This window comes from Aulonocara stuartgranti (genome assembly GCF_965226115.1).
Source record: "Aulonocara stuartgranti genome assembly, chromosome: 18".
In the NCBI taxonomy this organism is placed as follows: Eukaryota; Metazoa; Chordata; class Actinopteri; order Cichliformes; family Cichlidae; genus Aulonocara; species Aulonocara stuartgranti.
In genome coordinates this window covers 11,353,878-11,372,610 of record NC_138954.1, presented here as the reverse complement: position 1 = coordinate 11,372,610, position 18,733 = coordinate 11,353,878, and the positions used below count along the sequence as shown (strand labels likewise).

The 18,733-nt window shown below is 40.3% G+C and overlaps 1 protein-coding gene across 4 annotated transcripts in view; it reads left to right on the top strand.

Annotated features, from left to right (window-relative positions):
* The window catches only part of LOC309693838 (receptor-type tyrosine-protein phosphatase mu), a 170,196-nt gene that overhangs the window by 115,065 nt on the left and 36,398 nt on the right, over positions 1-18,733 (top strand). For 3 of the 4 annotated variants that reach the window (XM_082513413.1, XM_082513414.1, XM_082513412.1), the window contains exons 14-20: positions 59-133; positions 1,570-1,705; positions 2,948-2,977; positions 11,655-11,962; positions 14,319-14,399; positions 15,035-15,061; positions 18,152-18,345. In XM_082513413.1, the coding sequence (XP_082369539.1) occupies positions 59-133; positions 1,570-1,705; positions 2,948-2,977; positions 11,655-11,962; positions 14,319-14,399; positions 15,035-15,061; positions 18,152-18,345 (851 nt within the window). The remainder of the gene's footprint in view (positions 1-58; positions 134-1,569; positions 1,706-2,947; positions 2,978-11,654; positions 11,963-14,318; positions 14,400-15,034; positions 15,062-18,151; positions 18,346-18,733) is intronic. The other variant, XM_082513415.1, reaches the window with a different exon arrangement.

The window sequence follows — 18,733 nt, the reverse complement described above, 5'->3', positions numbered from 1 at the left end:
TTCTCTTTCTTTGTCTCTTTTTACTGCATGCCCTCCTGGATCCACTGACTATACACAGCCGCCATACTCGTGACTCAGCTCACAACCCCGTACATCCGCATCGTCCCAGCGCCTGGTGACAACCAACTAACAGGTCCGTTATTCTCTCCACAGCTTGGTAGTAGCGCTCTGGATTTGAATTCATGGGTGGGGGCACTCATGATTCCCTCAACAGGAGGGGGGGGGCAACAAGTGGAATGTTGCATGTGTGCATTTTTTTGTTTATCGTCTTACAATTTGCATAAAGTCATTATGATTAAATCAAAGACTTGACGACGCTGCCTTCTACCTTCATCTCCTCAGAATTACTGGACATTAAAGGCCCGTTTGAGGTGCGATTGTCATTTGATGTGTCAATGTTGGGAGATTTTTGACAGGAGTTAATCCCCTTTCATGAATATTTCTCATTATTTCTGGGAGATTAAGGGAGAGTCGGTGCTGGTTGTTGCAGCTGTGACAACTGCAAACACACAAAAGGAAGCTCAAGTGAAACTATTTAAATTCTGCTCAGTTTTTTACTTGTTGGTGCACAAATCGCCCAAGTTCACTGACAGCACAGAGTTGCGGTAGGGTGACGCACAGCCCCCCCCCTCTATCGAGGATTTGTCACTGACGGCGAGATTAGCCTCTAACGGTATATTGGTACAAAATCAGCTCCATCAATCCAGACATGATGATGTCACCCGTCTTGAAATCCTCCACAGCCCGGGCCTTAAAATTGTATATTTTTAAATAAAGGCACTTGGTGGCTGTTGATAACGACACACCAGAGGAAGAACAATATGTCACAGCCGGCCCGGGATGGATATTTAACTTTTTGATAGGAAGAGAAAATGGCAATTCTGGAGAGAGAAGGAAGCTCACTCTAAGATATTTGACATAACAATTTGTCATTCTAAATTTACCTCTGGTGACAAGGAATAATGGTGTTGTTGAGGTGGACAGTTGTGATTCTGGCAGCATTGCCTTCTGAGTGCTTCTTATCACTTCTCAAGGAACAGATGCTGTTAAAAACAAGCTGTTTTCTCCCACATCTTCCTCTCTCTTTGTGCCTCTCGTTGTTGGCTATCTCCTTTCAGGCTAATATTTAATGTTTTTGTTATTTCAGTCATTTTTATCTTCTTGGGCATTATCTTTCCCGCCCTGCGTCTTACATTTTTCTACAGCCCAGCAACCATTTGCCTCAAATGTGATTAACCAAGGGTAAAGATGGTATGCACTTATCTCTCTCAGTGCAGCTTGATCCACAGAGCGCTGATGTCCACTAAGGGCAGAGCTAGAGGTGGTCTTTAGGACAATAGGGAGTCACTTGCTGTTAGGATTAGCATTAGTCTTTGTTTGTACTAATATTTATGGTCCTTGGAATATTGGTGCACTGATTCCACACTGTCAAATCAGTGAGAAGATATACTGAATATATAGATTAGTACTTGGGTATTGGCTTAATGTGGCACAACATAAAATGGTCACGAGATGTGCTCGAATCTGTGCTCCATTTGTTTGACTCTTATCCATCACTGTGTTTTTCAGGAGCAGCCACTCATAAGCCTGATGCAGTGGAGCCCGAGAAGCAAACTGACCACACCGTAAAGATTGCAGGGGTCATCGCCGGTATCCTCCTCTTTGTCATCATCTTCTTAGGAGTGGTGCTGCTCATGAAGAAAAGGTAAGCTTTTTTTTCCGTCCCCCTCCCCCCTTTTAGTTTTTGAATGACTATTTCAGATTTGTGGAAGTGGCTGAACTTACTTGCAGAGCACCAACAAATAAGTAGTTTCAGTTTCATCAGTTTGTATATTTTTCCCTCAAACAGTAGCATTGTCAGTGTCGTAGTAAATAATTAATTTGATTATGTTGATACGCCCCATTAAGGCTGTTTACAGCCATGAGATACAGTGTGCCATGAAAAATTAATCCGTTTCCACGGCACCCTCAAACAAATGTGCAGCGCCTCAGTGACACTGGGATGGGAAAGAAATATGTTTTTGAGTGCCGTGGTACGGAGAGAGGCGTGAAGGAGATAAGAAAGAAAATGTGATGAAAAGCTCAAAATCAAAGAGGATGGCCGTATAACTGAAGGCTAAGTTTACATTAGCCCCGGACCCAATACTGGAGAGAGGTCTTCTGTACATATCCCAGCAATCAGGGGAGCTAAAGCTCAGCAAATATCAACCCCCTTTTGTCCACGGCGAGGCTTAAAATAATACAGTGCCAGTTTCTGCAGAGATTTCTTCATTCCCAAGTAAAACTTATTGTGCGTTGCATATAATTTGTCCTTTTGATATGAAATTGCATGTCTCGAATTCAAGTCTAAAGGTCAGCACATTAGATCAAGTAGATGTAGCTGAGTGGGAAGACATAGTTATGCACTGATATAATCACTGTGTTTCATGTTTATTTTTGACGGTAATATAAGATTCTTCATACAGCAGGGCCTTTCTGCGTAGCACAGCAATCAGTGGGTGGGTGTGAAAATCGGCACACAGTAATGGAATTGTTTTCAATTAGCCTTAATCAAACCGGAGATGGAGATGACTTCATTGGTTGAATTTTGTGTAATTTACCGTTATCAACAGGGAATCAGAGTTGTGTTTAGACATTCAAACGTCTCATTAAGTTTCAACCTTGGAGGTCAGATATGGTAATTTTTTTTATAGGTGTATCAAATTATGTGTTCATAAAAGGGGGTTTTGGTACTGTACTGAGACCCCTTACCAAAGCATGACATGACTCCAAGCGATCACCTTTGCCCTCACGATCACTAGTTTACCTCCACGTATGCCACCATATCTGATTTTGTTCATTTCTTCTCTTTTTTCAAACATTAATATATTTTTACTTTTTCTTTCCTTTTCATTCCATCCCCTCCCCTCCTCCACTGCTTAAATCCTACCACCACCCCACTCGGCAGAAGAACCTATCACTCCTACACTTACTACCTGTAAGTAACCACTTTGTGTAATGTTAGTGCCATGCTTCTCACCCACACACTGTTTCCCATGCATGCAAAGAGCCATGTCATCCTCCTCCTGCCCAGAGCTATTACAGAGGCCCAACTGTAATCTCTGCTGGAGGAACGGAGGACGCCACTCCAATGCATCTCCACACGATGAACAGATCACAATGTATGTCACATTGGCTCAACTTCTGATGAAAAGAAGAAAGACACGCCTACACCCCCACAAAATAAACCTGCCACAGAGATGTTATTGCAGACGTAGTTTCTGCCAGATTTATAAGGAGTTTGTTTATCAAATGATGATGAACTTAACTGCCTTAATGATTGTACTGCTGCCGAACTCATCTTGTGAAAGAGAAGAAAAAAAAAAAATCAATCCAGCACCACTGCTTTTTTTTTTTTTTTTTTTTTTTTTTTTTTATTGAGTGTGAATTTTTCATTTGCCTCAAATGATTTCGTCTCTGTTGACTTGTCAAAGCTAGATTTCTTTTTCTTTTTCTTTTCTTTTTTTTGAAGTGCTTATCGCAGTGCATCTACACTTCAGTTGTGCCCAGAACTTCAATGAGCTAGTCCAAATATTTCACTTTTTCTAAACTTTTATATACTCTTCAGATGCAATTGATAACTCTGAGCCTGATTAACCACACTTGTAGTTTAATTACCCACAAATTTTGAACATCGCTAACATGTTGACTTTATCGATTTGGCTCCATGTGCATGTGATAATTTGTAGTATTCTTTACCCCCCACACCATCCTGTCACACTTTCATCAAATCATCTCAAATTTCTCATGCTTTTTCTCCCCCCCCTTTTTTTTTTTCTTTTTTATCCAGCATGGTTTTTGGACCTTTTTTTATTTTGCGCAACCATCCCATTGATTCTATGGTGATGGTGGAGTTGTGTCTTTAGCTAACAAGATGCTTGCATCACTACAAAAAAAGCTGATGTGATCATAGAATATCTCTCTATTCTATTTCAATGTCTCCGACATCACAAAACAATAACTGAAGCGCGCCTTTATGCGCTCTTAATGTAACAGATGATTCCACATCACACTGCTGAATGGTAAAGAAGCTTATTCTGCAGCTCTGCTTTCCCTGCTGTAGCTCATAGGCTCCCTCTGTAGTCTTTGTGATGGATGCCGACTAATCTGTCTTGAGATGACTGTGATCAGAGAAGAGAATGGAGGCTGCCTCGCATCAAAGAAAATCTCAGAATACACCTGGAGATAATACAACCCTGAATACTCCGAGTGTCACTCATTTTAGATCACAGCTGTCTAGAATGGAAAGCCCCAATGACTTAGAAGAGTAGTGCCTTCAAAGCTGAGCGCACACATCGGCCAAAGCTAAGCAAGAAAATATTGGTTGCTGTGAAATCATCAAAATAGCAGTTTTGTATTCTTGGTATTTTATTGTTACTTACACGTGTTCTTCTCTTGGTTTGATGCACATTTTTAAAAGGAGGAGAATTTTATCAAAACAGCCGATTCCTTGCCAAAAAAAATGTCAATGCAGTTCTTCAAGAAGCGTACAACAGAAGCACGTACAATGATTCATTGAAATGCTTCAATTAATCATTTTACATCAGAAATTTAGGATTTATTAGCAAATTTTGGTGATAGTGGTGTCATAGTGATGCACTTTATTGTGTTTGCTCTGATTGGCAGGTTCCAGGTCACTTAAATTAACACATTCCACCAGTTTACTGGATGTGTTTAGAAGACAGCCCATGTTAAAAGCTTTTGGAAAATCCCTTCAAATAGGCATTTTTTTCCCTTAGTGTTGATTTCTGTGGCAGTGAGGTGATAGTGGAATGCCAAATGTTGTGACTCCCCTCTAAAAGTGTCAAGATAACAACATGATATGAGGCTAGTAAAGAAGGATTAATGGTCCCCTTGAGAAAATGTGCTGTATATGCTGCAATATAGGCATACATAACACTAGAGGAAAAAGTTTTTTAATATAGATACAGAGAGAAAGAAAGACAGGTATACTTTTTTTTTTTTTTTTTTTTTCCCCCCCCCCATATTTTAACTCTTTCGCAGGTTCATTGCAACAAGTACATCGCCTCTGCACAACTGCTACAATGAAACATCTACAACGCTGCGAAGGCCTCAGAACATTTTCTTACAGAATGCATATTTATTCTTCAGTTGCTAAAGAATATAATACACATTCAGAAAGTAATATTCACATGACAAAAAAATTAATGATTTGACTAACTTTTTAGTTTTTTGTTAACATATGTTATCGAAAGGTATAATAGGTCATCAGTTAAATGCATAAGGATTTTAAACACTAGGCCTTCTTTACTATGTGATGTGTGTGATGCAGCTGTGGGCAATGAGTAGCTGGTATTTAAAATGGAAAATATTTGAATCGATAGTACGGCTCCCAGTCTGCCCCCCTCCTGTGTATACCTTTCGTGTCATATGTCAGCGAAGCTAGAATGGAACAAAGCATTTCCCATGAGGGAAGTGCATATTCATGTCAGCTAATTGGGAAGAACTCTTAATTATTTATTTTTTTCCTGGAGTTATGTGAAAGCTGAAAGGTTGCATCTCACTGCTGAGGTGTTGTGTAGGGAGGCTTTATACGCCTCAAGCAGTCTAAGCCCAGCTAACAAACAAATATAACTCATATGCTCAATATTTCCAAGGTTTCTATTGTCAACTTAATAAAAGACTGCATTTTTAGACAACCTCCACTTGAGCAGTCTCTGAAATTCTGAAGTCTGCTATGAGCTTGCAACACCTCTACAATTGATGAAAACCATTAATGCTCTCATGCATTCATCAAAGTCTTTTAAAGGCATGAGAGCGTACGGCACTCGCCAAAATATGCACTTTAGGTATATTGCCAGAGGTGGCTGGGAGGGCTAACACGCAGCACATCAATCACAGTGCTCATTAGCAATGCGGTTACATGTGTGATCAAATATATGACCGTTCTTTAAACAAGTGGTCATACCGGCCGCTGTGGCTGCTGCTGGTGGGGACAGTTGAGATCAATTGGCGTGGTGCAATGAGGGTGGTTGGGTGTTGTTACACTGAGCATGTAACATGTGAAACTTAACGTGTCTCTTTACACTTCTTCATCGAAGAAAAAAGCAAATGACTGTTTTTAAACAATTAAAAAAGAAAGATATAAGTTTTATCTTTGTTACTATACAAATATATTACAATATATCAGTTTAATGTGCCAAACCAATGATAATCTTTAACTAAATATAACATCAAATACTGTGTTGGCGCTTAAATTTCAAAATCCACCTCACAAGCTGCACAGCCTGCCCTTTAGTTTTGTTTGCATAAAGCATTTATATTATTTTTTTTAATGTTGCTGCAATTATTTTATGACAGATTTTATAGTTTAAAATTTGATTAAATATTGTATCCAACTGTAATTCCCCTCAGTTCTACAACACAGTCTGCACCAAACGGCACAGCTCCAACAACAAAAATACTGATAATATGTTAATCTATCAATGATAATAGATGCATAGTGACTGTTTATTGTTGGTAAATAATAAAGCAACCTGCACGCCACTTTCCCTGCCAAAATACCAATCTGTCTCGCAACATTGTATTTACGAACGAGAGAGTAAGCTCTAAATAGTTGGTAGTTTGTTAAACTGTAATAACTATATGGATTTCTTCATACAGCAAAATGGGAAAGACACATATGGAGATGTATAAATCATTGTCCCAATTCTTCATAAATCTCATTTTTCATAGTCATCCCCACTGCACTCGATGTCAGAATAGGAGGCCTGCTAAATGTACAATGTATAACACAATGTGCTCAGGGCAAACACCTTCATTAAACCTTACAAGTCGAACATGTAGCAAGAATCACATTAATTGGTACAAGCCTTGCAGAGTTTTGCACCTACAAGCTCTGCATGTTGATGAGGAAGAGCACCTCGAGCAGGCCGAAAAGATGTCAAGCATGGAATGATGGAGTTTAAATGATAGATACATTATAAAACGCCGAGTCACAAAACATCTGTTCATCCAGCATAGTAAAAAATGGCCACTATAGGTTTTGGAAATGGTGTGAATGTAGTTTGCCTATTAAAAACTGGTGTTTTTTTTTTAAATTCTAACAAATTTTTTGATAAACTGGTATATTTCAACCAGTGACAGGTGAGATGGATAAGTGGCTGGATAGATGGATGGGCTATATACGCTTTTCAGCTACAACATTAAAACCACCTGCTCAGTAATGTTTGTATCCCCTTTGTTTCACCTTACCATACCTCAGCAAAATGTAGGCAAGAGCATTGGCTGTGACGTTTAGATGTTTGCTGCAGTTCAGTTAAGCATGAGTTCAGAAAATAGCACAGGCTAACAATAACAATTTTGCTATTGTTTTCTGGAGAGTGCCTTTAAAAATAAAACGAATCCACTATAGTCGGAGTGGCTTGCTTGTGACTGGGACATTTTAGCGCTAGCAGAGTGGCTTGAGCTAGTAAATAAAAATGGCACACTTTTAGACAGCTGCTTATTAGCTTTGTTTAGGGCGCACCACCCAGCATCTAGACGGGCATTATGCAAATGTGTTGCATGTTGACGTAGGTCCGTATTAGGGGAAAAAAGGCTGAAGTGCTAATAGTGTTTTTAAGCATTATGTGATGTTTCAAAGTCCCATCAGTCGGACTTACTTTTTCCAGCACATCTCTCAAATACTTAATCTTGAGAAGTTAACACCTTGAACTCTTTGCCATGTTCATTCATATTAAGGGTCTCCTGATGAAAAGGGCCATTCATATCAAGGAATAGAGTTATGTAATGTTTGGATGTGTACTTTTATATATGCAATGGTAATGAGCTATTTGGTTCAGGTATTATGGCTAATCAGTTATATTTACAGTTGGTGAATATTTTTAATATACCCTCTTTTTTTTTTTTTTTTTTTTTTAACCAATGATGTCTGCTTAGCCTTGAATGAAACCATTTAGATTAAGAATCTCTTTTGTAAAAATAGCCTGTGCCCAGAAAAGCAGCAGTACCTACCATGTTTTTTTTTCTAGCTTTATTTGTCATTATGTTGTTTTGGTTTCTGAATGAGTAGGAGCAGAAGCACCGTGTGCTGCTTCTGTGTTTTTGTTGCTTCATTCTTTTTTTAGTTTCTATAGATAAAGGGCCCCTTAGAAAATTTAATGAAGAGGCCCTGTCATTGTTTACGTTTTTTCGGACTTGATAGAGTAATTGAAATGAATTGTACATTCAATGAACAGTATTAAGTCTGTTTTTGATCCTAATACCTTTACCGATAGATACGACAACCTAATGGAAGTTTGCTTTGTAGATGAAGAGAAGTTTGAAATGAGACTCGGTGCAAACAGCTACCGAAATGCCCCCACTGGGTTAATCAAAGATGCTTCTGTTGCCCCTCCCAGCTGGATGTCAGTCAACTAAAACGTGCGTACACACTCATCCACCACGAATGTGTGTGTGGATCTTTTAATGAAGCCTTCTTTGTCCCAGTGTCAAAAGGTTTAGGCTGATCTGATGCTGAAATGAGGCCGACCATGCTGAGCTTGAGGTTTTGAAGCTCTTGTTTTAGAAGTCGCAACAGCGTCACCTCCCACAGAACACACATTCTGGCAAACATTTGCAGACATAAAATTTGTGCCGCGGCCTTTTTGTTGTAGCTGAACTCACGGAGTTGGGAGCTGTGCTCATTTAGATCCTAGATATGCCAGGCTTGTCATGTACTGAACCAAAGACAATCTCTCTAATGAGAGTTGCCTGATATAGTTACCTGGAGTGTTTGCACTGTCTTTACTTCTACAAACACCTCTGCCATCTGTATGTCTCAGCCCCCTCCCATATGCACATTTATTTTGGATTTTATTGTTGGGCATGCCTGCAAGTAATCACTATCATTTTTTTGTTGACATTGTTCCATGTGCAGCTTTACTCCAACTCTCCAGGGATAAAATAAATGGTCACATTCATCAACACCCAAAAACACTCCAATATACACTTCCTTATACTATCTCTCTCATCATATCAGGCCCTGTAATCTAGTCATCTATCATTAATTTTTCCCTTCTTACAAATGAGGAAACAATAGCATGCCAATTAATCTTCATCAAACACCCACGGTGCCTTGCAAACATCCCAGTATTGCTGGTGCTTTTCTCATTTTGGCACTGGAGTCTGTGCAGCCTCGTTTATCTTCAGCGCTCTCTCTTCAACTGTTTCACAGGCCAGGAAAGAGGAAATCCAAGATTTAGCAGGCTCAGAAATAAGAACAGTGATACAGTATTAAAACCTGGATTATAGTTGTTCTTAATAGTCTTCTCCATGAGTGCACACAGTGCCGAATCTGTCTTAATATTGCCTGGGGTATATGCATCCCCCTGCCATCCTCACTCTTCCTTATTGCAATATGAAGCTATAATGGGGGGAAAAAAGAGACAACACTGGTATTTTGTTCCCAGCTCTAATTGCAGATTGAAGACAAAAAGTGGGTCCAGCAGACACAAATGTCACTAATTTGTCACTTTGCTTTCTGAAGAACGGATCCACTATTAGCCTCACGTCGCGGGCTTCAGAGCAAATGACTGTTTGAAGGCAGTGGGGGCCTGTTGCCATATGGCATGAGACAGCGACAAAATTGAATAAACAGAGGAGATTTGCGAAAACAAAGCAGCAGGAGTGCATCATTAGACAGCAGTTGTCCGTGAGAGAGACTGCAATCCAAATAGGCAGAGGGGTCACGCAGAGAGTAACAAAGTGCGAGGATCAGTGTGAGGGCTGCCATAGTTAATTCTTACACTACTTGCTCCCCTCCAGCTACAGAGCAGTGGCAGGCATCAGATATGGCTGTTGCTGCAGTATGTTCCCACTCTAGCTGTTTGCCATTCCTTTGTAGTTCATCTTTTGTGGAATTATAGGAAAGTTAACTCATCCGGGTGATCATGTGATTCGCTTATGTGAATATCCTTTTTAATCAAGGAAGTCAAAGGTCAAGGTCGGCTGCAGAGAGCAGTTGACTCTTTGTTTGGAACAGATTTTAAAAGTCCAACTTTTTTATATATCTATATATTTAAATTGTATAAAATCGTTTCATGCACATAGAAGGTGCAACTCACTGATTCCAGAAACACATTGTCATTTAATTCCTCTGTATTTATAATACCCAGAATGGAAATAAGAATGAGTTGAGGAATAAGTAAGCACAAGTGGTTCATCACACCGCATCATGTTTTAATTACTTTTCACAGCTCATCAAAATAAATAGTTTCACTTCTTAAAAAGGAAAAAAATTCTACAGCTGTGCTTGCAGCTACAGCCTGACTGATATATCAGTGGATAATAGCTACTCGTTAACTGTATACTTATTTATTAGCATCGGATGAACTAAATTTTAAAACCAGAGACATGAGAACGCCCTTCAAACATGTTGGAGGGATGTTGTATAGTCGTTCCACCAAGAGGGCGTTTTGCAGTTCTCATGTTAGCAACACCTGTTTGGAACAAGCACAACAACCAGCTGATCCAGCATAAACAAGTCATCTATGACTAGTAACTATAAAAACAGTTTTGTTTTAAACTGCATTGTCAGAATAAAAAGAAATTTTGGCCGAAACATCATGTTTTTAAATCACTAAATATCAGTGTTGGTCTTAAAAATCCTATATCGGTCGAGCTCTACTACCAGCCGTGAGATGTGAGCCATAGTGAAGCTGGTGACATAACTGCTAACATCAGTAATACAACATGCTCATAATCACAGTCATGCATGATGATGTTTAGCACCATATATTAAGTGTTTCAACATCACAGACTGGATATGAAGAGACAGCTTAGCATATGAAGCTAGGTTGACGCTGCTTTGAATTTGAGCCAAATTGGGGCTTAAAGAATAGCTTTCTTTTGGGTGCCATGTTTTCCAGTTGGAGCCAGAACCTTTCATACATGGGTGGAATGGGGGGTGTAACATATAAAAAAAAAAATGATTGGAGCACATGGCTAACATTTGCACTACTATAATGGTATGTTAGTACATAAAGGCATCCAAATAAATGGTAAAACTGCATATGAAATTTAATAAACGGATACAGAATTGCACTAAAACACTAAGTATGTCATACGGCTGTCTGTTCAAGGATATTTTTTTTACTGCAGTCAAAACAGCAAAAGTCTTTAGTATTTGAGTGGAGGTTGGATTTGTTTGTTCTTTGGGTAAAACCAATGCATGTCCATGTACAGTATGTGGATTTGTGCACACAGGTTTTGTACACTGTGCATTAATGGTGTTTGATCAGGGACAGATTGCTCGTAGGCTCTAGCGCATCAACTCAAAGTAGGTCAATAAAAGCAGGTTGACTGTTTCAGTTCACTGTTCACATCTCTAATTCTTTCACCCCAAAATACTCCAGCTAATTTTAAATCATCAGGGCCTGATGTATTTGGGTTAGAGAGTCACACCTTTGCACATTCTCCAGGATTCATATTTCACTGCTTGGGGAGAAAACATCTGGTTCCTAATGAAACCTAATGTGACCACAGCTCAGGGCACATTAGCTCACCCATCTCATTATATGAATGAGTCATCTCTACTAGCTTCATATCAGATCAATGTAAGCTGTGTCATTTCTGTTTTTGCCTCATCAGTTTTATTTGTCTCCTCTTTGAAGGAAACTGGCCAAGAAGCGCAAGGAGACACTGAGCAGCACACGCCAGGAGATGACAGTGATGGTCAACTCGATGGACAAGAGCTACACAGAGCAGGGCACCAACTGTGACGAAGCACTGTCCTTCATGGACACACACAACCATACGCTGAACACCCGCAGCGAGTGTGCGCTCACGCTCAATGGCCGCAGCGAGTGTGCGCTCACGCTCAATGGCCGCAGCGAGTGTGCGCTCACGCTCAATGGCCGCAGCGAGTGCGCCCTCACTCTTAACGGCCGCAGCGAGTGCGCCCTCACTCTTAACGGCCGAGGTAAGACGGCCCCACATCGGCATACCTCCCTTTTTATGCGGTTACACTCACAGAGCAGGGTGGAAGCAATTTATTAGGTTTGGTCAGGTGGGAAAGAAATCAGACTTGGCTGCACAGGAAATATTCAACCTGGGAAAACCTGAAAATGTTTTCCTTGGTCTGCTTTCCAATGAACTGTTGATTTAGAAATATTTTCAAGAAAAAGACCTGAAGTCATGTCTCCGGTAAATATTGGAGTTTTGAGGTTGCAAAAGACATCCTTGCATTTGTCCTTAATAATGCTGGTATCAGAACTAAGTGGTGAGACAAGGCGGTGCAACGTTTTCTCAATAATATAAGAAAAAAAAGTGTATAAAATAAATTTTTAATGACCAATCTTAACATTAGGGATTATTTTTGCTTTAATATGCAATATTTGTAGTCAGCATAAATGACATTACTTTATGGCTCTTGTGAAACTGCCTGTTGTCCCTCTACAGGGAAACTGCTGTTTCAACTCAGCAGAAGAGAATTGGATATAAACATCTTTTGATATGATTTTGATCAAATTGTTTTTTTCCTCTCTAGTGGAAACTTCCTTCTTTAGAACCCCTCGAGGGTTTCATCCACCCTTTTCAAACATTTCCTTTTAAATTGCTTCAGTTTCTCTAATTAATTTTTGTTAAATTAATTAAAATTCCTCTGAAATCTGCAAACTTACCATTTCAGCTAACTGTCACTAATGCCCACGCTAGTTCAGTTGCAGAAATGGTCATCCAAACGCATGTTAATAGCCTGAAGCGAGCCTTGTATTGAGATCAATATTCAAGACTTCTTGAAATCCCAACGCTGACCTTAAAGCTTATCAGCAGACATTAGAGCTCCAAAAAATCCGTCGCGAGGTCCCAAACTCATGCTGTTTCCAATTCATGACAGAAACACATAGCACGTACTAGATGGGCTCTGGTGTGATAACCTGTTCTCTCTGTCCCAGGTTAAAACTAATACTTTGTTGATGGACGGCTCTGCTAAGTCTGCACCCAGGGCTTGACCTAGTATAATCCCAGTCAAAACCATCAGATTAAAACTGCACAGCAGCTTCTGTCTCCACACCCCTGCAGGGGCTGAGCCCCAAAGATGCTTTGACCTTGATTAACTGTCTGTTAGTGTCGATGTTCAAATCTGGCCCCTCTGTCTGCCAGCGCAAATGATTTAAATGCATTATTTCTCACTTTGCCTGTCAGTTGAAAGCCCTCTCACACTCCGTGACCTTACGTTATTGTCGGTCGTGTCGTTTTGGCTCAAAACATCATCGCTGACAGATTATAGTCCTGAACATACTGCCTGCGTAAACCCCGTCGGCGTAGCATTTCTGTTGACGTTGCATGAGGAGAAAATGACAGTCTTAGGAGTAAATGTCACTTCCTCCATGGTTTGTGTGACTATTGTTCTACTCTGGCCCCTTTGCTCTATCTCAATGTCAAGCTACCTAATGATGATATCTTTAAAGCAACTGACTGATCTTTAACTGTTTTTTAAAAGTAGCTTTAAAAACTGAATTATTAATGCTTTTGGAGATTTGCAGGCATTCATGGACTTTAGAAGACTTGGAAAAAATGTGCAAGTTAAACGTGCTTTTTTTAACTTTTTTTTTTTTCATTTTTACTTTGCAAACTTTTCAAAATGAATTTTGCGTATATAAATGAGACAGAATAGATTTCATAATCTATGTTTACTAATATTGATCATAATTTAGACATGAGGATTTTTAAAGGAAAGCTTTATTATTTGAATGTAATGCAGGTTCCTTGCGGCCTCTGGCTTTGTGAAATTGACAAAATAAGAAGCAACTTGTAGCAACTTGTAACTTGGCGAATGCCGTAAAAACACAGCAGCATGCATAATGCATTAGGCTGTTTTAAAGAACCAGAAAAATGACGAGGATTGCATGCAAAGTCTACAAAATCAACCAAATCAACCTGGACTCCACGAGGTTAAGTGCAGTTTATTTCTCATACTTGTGTGCTTTGCACGGCTCAGCCCAAAACACAAAGCCACATATTTTCTCACCTACTTCTTTTGGTGTCGCCAGTGCAGTTTCCATTTAATTTCGTCAAGGTCTCCTAGATTTCTGCTTCCATCACAATTTAGTAGATGTGAAAGGAATTTTATTTGTGTACTTAAAGTAGCTTTTCCCACAGGGTAAGTCAGAAACCTCAAAGTGATCCTTTATAGCACATGCAAATTTCAAAAGCAAGACTTGTAAAGTGCATTATTACACTGGAATTTTACTGCAGTGGGAGTTGCTTCCACGATTAATAACTCTAGATTAGACTATTAATGCCTTTTGTTCTGTTCTCTTCCCCCCCATCTGTAGCTGGATCATCACCGTCGTCCTTCACACTACCAAAAGCCAACACTCTCAGTACTTCTATCCCCACCAACTCATACTACCCAGGTAAACATATTCTATTTCCTCGTTATAATCCAGTATGTCAACACAGAACTGCTTACTGCACAGCCTAAGTGGTGCTTTTAACAAATGATGAAATGAAAAGGGGAAAAAATAGAAACGCCACAATAAATAAATAAGAGATGAAGTTTTATGGGCTCTTTTTTTATGTAAATTACAGCCTATTTCTGTAATGTGTGGTATGAATTTACCTAATAGAGTTGCTTTAAAAATTAGAAAACGATTTTACAAATGAGAAAGCAGCTAGATTAACTTTAGATGGCTTTACACTCTGCTACATTTCTGGTTATGTTTTATATCACTTTGCCAAGATGGATTTTAGCAGTTTAATTATGACTTCAGTTTATCCCAAATAATATCCATAATTGAGTGTCTTATGTAATCAGATCACAGCCCATTGATTAAATGGGGTAAAGGGCAGCTAGATTTATAATCAACTAAAGTTACTGTATAATTAGCTTGAATTTAAAATATGATCGGTTTCTTGTTATGCTGCTTGGCAAGAAACCAAAAAGCTGTCCATTAATTTCTGTTCATGTTATTTTTGTGCGTTATCTTTAATTTACTGCAACTCTTTTTTTCCTCCTCCAACTTCTGCGATTGTTTGGGGGTTTGAGCAGATCCCTTTGTGCCAACTGCTATCTTAGGTGAGACACAATTTTTCCTTTTGCCATTGCTGTTGAGTATTTATTCTTATCTCTATGCTAAAGAAAATGACCGTGCATTACATTTGTAAGAATGCTGTTTGAACACCTAACTGTGAGGCCAAAGAAAAGCACAATTTTTTATTTATTTTATGTATTATTTTTTTGTTTCATTCTTTTCTTTTGGATGGCTCTTTTACTAAAGATGGCTTCCTCACTTCCATACCTGCCTGCTGCTTCCCCGTCTCCTCCTCCTCCTCCTCGTCTCCTATTCCTCCACCCTTCCCTAACTTCTTCCCCCCTCCTCTCCCTTCCTGTCCAACGAGGGGGCTCTCCTGGGCTGAGGCTGGTTTCACTCCATCCCATCCGCATTGCGTGTCGTGCGTGTGATGTCACATACGTGTTTGACCTCTCATATGCATGGACAGACATGTGGACTGGATGTGGGGGAGTGTCTAAGAGGGGCAACGGGGGCGGGGGGCAGTTTGCCCCGGCAACTGAGGCGACAGCATGCTGGAGCCGTAGCAGCTGCACTGAGACACAACAGGCAAAAACTGTGTGAGAGGGAGGCCCAAAAACGCTCTCACTTAGCCCCCACAACCCTCTCCACCTTTAGCCAGAACTTCCAAAAGCAGGATGCGTTGAGTCTGAACATTTAAAGTCTAGCATTAGCTGTGCTGCCCTCCCCTCCCCTCCCCTCTCTCCTCACTATGCATTAAACTCCCTTCCTCCCCTCCCCTCTGAAACGACAACCTTTTCTATTATTCTTTTTAATGTCGCTCCCTCTGCCTTTGGCTAACTGCTATTGACCTACTTGTTTTTGTTTTGTTTTGTTTTTTTCCAGTGTTTATTCGTCTTGTTCAGTGATAAAATAGAATTATAAAAAAGCATTTTGTTCTCCTGTTAATTATTACTGGCCTTTGTTGAAGATGCACAACAGCCCAAAGTGCGGCATCTTACACGAGCAGATGCATTTTCTACCAGCGAAGCCCGCAAAGTAGCTACTAAGTGGGGCACTAGGAGTGTAATAATTTAATACTCAAGGACAAAAAGAAAGATGCAATAAGCAGCTCGACTCCAGCTTCACCACAAGCACCACTGCTGCATTTTTGTTGTGTTTTTTTTCCTTTTCACATTAGTGCAACTTAAAGCAGTGTCTTTCATCACCGCTCTTGTGACAGCTGCTTATGTTAGTTCCGCATTTAATGAAGCGTGAAACGATTAACATAAAATTACAGCAGCCAGAAAAGGTTACATGCTTTCGGTTTGTGACACATTCAGTCACGGCATTGTCTCATCATTCGAGGTTAATGATCAAAACTGATTAGATCACAGAGTATCGGTTGCATTTCTGATTTCATCGCGCACTAGTTTTAAAAAAAAAAAAGAGAATGAAAATGGCACAAATACAGGTGTTACCCCCCGAGCACAAATGGAAATAAAATTATAGCAATTAGAGAGAGGAATTCAAAATGTCAGAACGTTTAAAAAAATAATTAGCTTCATTAGCGTATGCAAGTCGGCGATCTGAAACAATTGCAGCTTCTTTTTTTTTCCCCAAAGACTATCATTATTTTTTTTTCCCTTTTGAATCCATGACTTCCTTGTTTTGTTTTTATTTTTTCTATTTTTTTTATTTTGTTTTTTTGTTTTTTTTTTGTCTTGCACTGTTGAAATTGCCCCATCCATCCACTCAACATCCCCCTTGACTAGGCTTTTATACCAAGGCAGTTTGAACTGAGAAGGCATGTGATCTTGCCCTGTAGAGTAGCTCAAACACTACTGTAACAGGTTCTCATGCTGGATTGTTGCTTATCCCCTCTCTCCTGTTTCTTCTCCTCTCTTTCTCTTTACATACGTAACCTCTTATGTATCTGCTATCTAAAAAGTGCCCATTAATGGTAAGTTTTCCCAAGTGGGCCCTGGGTTGGGGGAAGGAGACGGTGTTTACTCAGACAGCATGCCGACAGTGAGAGGCTGCTTCTGACACGGGCATTACGACATTTATTGCATGACAAGTGGACATGTTAGCATCTCACCCACCCTTCCGTACCGTGCCACCAAGCCACCATTAGCTTAGCATGGTCAAAGCAAACACAGTGCCCCATGGCAGCATCACCACATGCATTCTCCTCCCATCTCCGCTTCCCTCTTGGGTTCTGTGTGTTTTTTGTTTTTGTTTTTCTATTTATTTGAGGTTTGGTTTTTATTTTATCTTATTTTGTTCATTTTTCGGGGAAGTATGGGTGGCAGGGGTTGAATCCACGCTGTGTCTGTGTGATGCTTCTGAAGGTGCCTGCTGCAACATGCTCACTGTGGCCCACCGCACCCCCTCACATCCTCCTCCTCCATGTTTTTGGACACCCTCCATCATCCGCTGGCTCCCCACAGCATCTGTGCCTTATGTCTGCCACTGACTGGATTACAGTATGAAAGAGCTGGAAATGGAGTCTCAATATGAGCTTCAGCCCAAACCAGCATGTTGTACTGCCAGTTAAAAAAAAAAGAAAAAAAAAAGGAAAAGTTGTTGTTTTTACAACACATTGATGGGGATTTTTATGATTAATGTATAATGTTTCTCACAGTTGAGAGCCACTGCTGGTAACAATGTTAAAAGCTTGTAGCATAAGGGTTTCACTTAGAGGATCTTGTTTTTAAATGCCGATGGACTCCTGTACAGTGCAGTATTTTCCAGCCACACTGAGACAGATGGACCTAAACCTTCCCACCACATGACTCATTCTATTACTCAATGATGTTGTGTTGTTGTGACCATCCATAACAAACAGATTACTAGTCGAGTTGTTGGTCAATCTGGAGGGTGGTGACATAATGCTAACCAGTAAATGAGCTAATGTGCCATCTGTTAAGGAGAACAGTTGTAAGTCAGATATGAACACCTAACATTAAAGCTAGATAAATCAACTTTATATGTAAAACAACTTCAAAGGAAACCACTTTCATTTACTGCTTCGAGCATTATGTCACCCGTATGTATCTTACAGCGATAAATTGATGACCTGTGATGTGACTTTAGCTCCTATTTCCTCTTGCTGACCCGCTCCGGCCTCTCTGTCTCTTTGTGTCCCACAGATGAGAGTCAGAACATGGGCAGCGACACAAGCAGCTTGGTCCAGTCGCACACTCACTCCTTGAGGAAACGGGAGCCCGTCGACGTGCCGTATCAGACGGGTCAGCTGCACCCGGCGATCCGCGTGGCGGACCTCCTCCAGCACATCACTCAGATGAAGTGCGCAGAGGGCTACGGCTTTAAGGAGGAGTACGAGGTAGGAAGCAGCCCAGCTGTCACCTCCCACCATTAAGGTTGCAAACCCAAATAAAGCCTGGTGATAGACTTGTAACATCTCCACTGAGGTTCTTGAATGGAAATTTTTATCAGTCTAATACGAGGCCTCATCTGTGTTATGGTGCACAGCCCCATGTCTCTTTCGCTGTCTCTCTCTCTCCCCTCTTTTTTTCTGCCTGCCTCTCTCTCTGTTTTGCACCGCACAGCAGAACTGTTTTGTTTCTCCCCAGATGCACTTTTATGATAAATTGTTAATGTACCCTGTCTCAGTGTGTTTACGGTGTGATTCGTTTTGTTGTTCATCTGTTCCTTGTTGTTTGCAGCGATTGTGCATTTTGTGTGCATGAGTGTGGTGGGGGTTTTTTTTG